This window comes from Cyprinodon variegatus, unplaced genomic scaffold (assembly GCF_000732505.1).
Source record: "Cyprinodon variegatus isolate N-32 unplaced genomic scaffold, C_variegatus-1.0 Scaffold24, whole genome shotgun sequence".
In the NCBI taxonomy this organism is placed as follows: domain Eukaryota; kingdom Metazoa; phylum Chordata; class Actinopteri; order Cyprinodontiformes; family Cyprinodontidae; genus Cyprinodon; species Cyprinodon variegatus.
The window spans coordinates 1526061-1530541 of NW_015150477.1; the positions used below are offsets into that span (position 1 = coordinate 1526061).

The following is a 4481-nucleotide window of genomic DNA, read 5'->3' on the forward strand; positions in this document are numbered from 1 at the left end:
ACAATGATGGACTCTGATGGACTCCGAGGGACACTGATGGACAATGATGGACTCTGATGGACATTAATGGACTCTGATGGACACTGAGGGACTCGGATGGACTTTGATGGACTCTGATGGACTCTGATGGACTCTGATGGACTCTGAGGGACTCGGATGGACTCTGATGGACTTTGATGGACACTGAGGGACTCCGATGGACTCTGAGGGACTCTGATGGACTCTGAGGGACTCGGATGGACTCTGATGGACTCTGAGGGACTCGGATGGACTCTGATCGACAGCTCCACTGGATGTTTCAGATCAAATCAGTTCAAATTATCGCAGTAACTGAGGGAATGTACTTCCTTCAGTAAAATCTATTTATATCTGTGAGATGTCAAACAGGTAGAAGAAGGCGGGTGTGTGAGCTGAGGTAAAGATAAGGTGAGCAGTGGGCGTGTCCTTAGACAGGTAACTTTTAGAGCAGCAGAGGAAGGAATGAAGATCATTTCTTGCACCGCGGCTAATGCTACGCTGCAGTTATGCTGCTCCTTAAGAAGATCTGTGTGATGGCTCTGCTGATTCTGCTGACACACGGTAGGAACCTTCATCTGCTCCATGAGAACCACCGTTCTTCTTATCCACGGGATACTTTTCCTTCCTAAACAATGTTCAAAACGAGCTGAAGCTGTTGGCTAATCAGGTTCTCAGATGCTGATGGATGTTTACAAATTCATCCCAACATTAAAATGACATCATGACATCAAAATGTTATTAAACTTGGAAAATGCATTTTTCTCTCCCACTTCTAATAGGATTTAATCTTTGCTCTTCGTTTAAGTCATTCTGGGCAGATTCTTACATTGTTCAGTTTTAGGCTGTAAAAGCTTGTAAGGAATTTAAATTTCTGGACAGAAAAACTGCTTGTTCTCACCACCTTTTGTTTTTTCAAATACTTCATTTTTCAGATTCTTCTTCTTATTATTGTAGTGTTTTATGACAGGAAACAAGATTCACCACCAGAAAAAAAATGATATAATAATAAATAATAATTTTCCAAACCATTTAATTTAAACAAACATAATAAATAAATACTCAATCAAATCTGTCCCTATCATTTCTAATTTATCTTAGGTTATCATCACTCATTTTGTTCTGAGTTAAACAATCTGTGGCATCTACTATGAACAGCAGGGGGTGCTGCAGAGAACTGATACTAACTGAAAACCTCGAACCTTTAAAGTTATGCAAACCATGACAAGTTAGCTGCACCTCATTATTAGAGAGAAATAGGAAACAGCAAATGATTAATATGCTTATAAATGGAGGCAGACTTATGATCCAAGAAGCAGCAGCATTTCATAGGAATAAGCCAATTATTATTACTATTATTATTATTAGAAAATTATAAATTACTGCAAAGCTGCAGATTTAGGTTTGCACAGAACCAGATGAACCAGAGCTGCTTCACTTAAAATCCTGCTGCAGCTGGAAGAAACAAAACAAAGTGGATTTCTGATAGATGTGTTTGGGAATGAGGAGAAAAGTTATATTAATAAGACAAGAGAGCCTCATCTGCTCCTCAGTCTGTTCATCAAAATTAGAACTGATACCTTTGAACAGTCAGGAGCCGAGATGACGTCAGATCAGATGAACAGAGAAAATATAGATATATGGTATTAGAGCAGAATGATAGTTTTTGACACCATTTAATCAGGTTTTACAAGTGAGTATTAGAGATCATGATTAAATAAATTTAACCCCAGAATTTCAATTCTATTCAGTTTATTTCTATAGCAGCAATTCACATCATGTCATCTCAGGTCACTTTATAGATCCAGATCAACCAGATCATCCAGTCAGATTGGTGGACTCATTGACTCTTCAGCAATCCCTCACACTAAGCATGCTTGTAGCGACAGTGGAGAGGAAAAACTCCCTTTTAACAGGAAGAAACCTCCAGCAGAACCAGGCTCAGTGTGAGCGGCCATCTGCAGAGGCCCACTGGGGTTCAAGGAGACAGAAGCAGAAATAGAAAAAGAAGCATAGATACAAAAGGCAACTGTCAACCAGCTCCACAGGCGGCCCCGTCCAGGAAACACACAGACAGGCAGACGAGCTCCGAGCCAGCTCCCATGTCAGAGGATGAAGAGAGCACATCCAGTTAGTCACAGTCAGAGAAACATAAATGAGGTTATTCATATTGATCTGGAACCAGTACCTGGACTGCACCAGTACCTGGACTGCACCAGTACCTGGACTGCACCAGTACCTGGACTGCACCAGTACCTGGACTGCACCAGTACCTGGACTGCACTGGTTCAAGTCCAGAAACAATGGTGCTAAAGACTTACTAAGACCAGCCATTGGGTTGCCTTTGAACTGGTATGTTATGGTTCAGAGCAGCATTGAATAAGGCTAGTTGTTAATATTTGAGGCTCTAATCATGTTTAATGTTAATGTAAGGTCAATTATCACTAGAATAAAACCATTCAGGTACGAAATCACAGTTCATCTAAAACTGTTCTTTACCAATTTATCCCAGGCAGCATTTCAAAAAACATTAAAAACAGCGATTAGACCATACTTACTTTATTCTATTCATGGTTTTATTTGACAAAGAATCAATTCCTATAATTCGGGTTAGATTTATTCTGCATTCTGTTAAGACTGGTTTAATGACTAAGATTAAACAGGTTCTTTTATGAAGGGGGATTAAAACCCAGTCTGACGGTTTTAAAACTACAAAAAGAGGTAAATTATTGTAATACAAACTTGGACAGAATTGTTTGTTACCTTTTATTTAATGAAAGAAAAACAATGGTCAAATTAATAAATAGAATCTCATAAACTAATAATAAATAAAAGTTTTATTGAATTTTAGAAATAAAAGTTAAAAGTTGCTCTACAACGAGGCTTCAAAAGAATTAAAAAACAAAGGGACACGTTAAAGTGTGTCGACCAATCAGCATCACAGGTCTCTACAGTCTAGTGATTTGGCTATTGGGCTACAGCTTGGGTGAGGTGGTGTATACCACACTCAACATGGACCAGTGGAAAAGACAGAAAATGATAGAGCAGCATGTTAGAGCTAAAGGCTGTTAATGATAGACTCTGTGCACTTTGAAGCTCTTTTTCTGAAAAGAAATAACACAAACTCTTTAAATAACACTTTATATGTATTAAATAACCAGGAGACAAGAGAACAGATTCTGATTCAAATTCTAATTCTAATTCTGATTCTGATTCTGATTCTAATTCTAATTCTGATTCTGATTCTGATTCTAATTCTAATTCTGATTCTGATTCTGATTCTGATTCTGATTCTCAGATCAGAGAAGTTGCTCAGAGTCACAGAAGGCAGCTGCTTCCTCTCAGGAAGCGACTCCTTCTAACATTTAAAGAAGCATTTTATCCAGTCTGTTACATCCTACATGTTAGCAGATGATTAGGCGTCCATGGCTCCAGCCTGATCAAAATAATCCGCTTCATGCTTAGCTGAAGGACGCCGCTCTCACTCCGTTTGTCACGCAGAGAATGAAGATTATAACTGTTTATCCCGACAGAGAAACTGTGTTAATTAAATTAGCTATTGTGGAAAACATCACTTCTGACCCGTAACAGGCAGCTAATATTAAGGTGCAATAAACTTACGCATCCTCTATGGGTTAGGGTTAGGATTACTAGGCTATCAGATCATCTCCAACCAGCTGATGTTCCTCTGAGAACAGATTATTCCGATATTTAGGATCCGTGGACTGAAGCCGACCTCCTGGATGCGGCTGCAGCTGGAAAACTGATGATAAATCAGAGACGGGTAATAGGAATGGAAACAAAAGAGCCCAGAAAAACCTCTAGAGATTAAAGGGGAACTTCATCATCATCATCATCGTCACCATCGTTTGATCCAAAGTGGATTTAATGGGAGACGACCAGTGTTTAATGGGAGGAACCATTGAAGGGAAGCACCCATCAAAACCAGACTGGAGTTCACCAAACTACATGTTGGCCAGAAACAAGTCTTCTGGGAGAATGTCCTCTGGACATGGAGACAGACATGGAGACATGCTGTGGAACATGGAGGAGGCTCAGCTGAGATGCCTGCTTTCTGATGAGGAGCGGTCTGACTGACAGGAGCAGGAACCAATGATGGCCGAGACTGAAGCCACCAGGAACCATCATTTCATTCCAGGCCTGTTTATGTTTTAAATCATTCTGGATGAAAACCAACGTCTGACTTTATTCATTTTATGCATTCATTCTTTTGTTAGTATTTCTGACACTATTGTGTTGAAAAGTTTGTGTTATTATCAGAACTGAAAGTTCAAATCATTGAATCATCATGGAGGAAGAAGTTGATCTGATGGTGTTAAATGCTTCTCCACCTAAAAGCGTCTCACTTATGAGAAAAACCTCAAATATGATCAGTATGTTCCGTGCTTAAAGGAAACTGGTCTGTGTTTACATTTCTTTCACACAAACTGGTTAAACTGGTCTAA

The 4481-nt window shown here is 39.5% G+C and overlaps 1 protein-coding gene across 1 annotated transcript in view; it reads left to right on the forward strand.

Annotated features, from left to right (window-relative positions):
- The first annotated feature begins 477 nt into the window (after nucleotides 1–477).
- The window catches only part of LOC107096375 (transmembrane protease serine 9-like), an 18672-nt gene continuing 14668 nt past the window's right edge, over nucleotides 478–4481 (forward strand). Inside the window, exon 1 of the mRNA XM_015392998.1 lies at nucleotides 478–579. Coding sequence (XP_015248484.1) covers nucleotides 525–579 — 55 coding nt within the window. The 5' untranslated portion in view covers nucleotides 478–524. The remainder of the gene's footprint in view (nucleotides 580–4481) is intronic.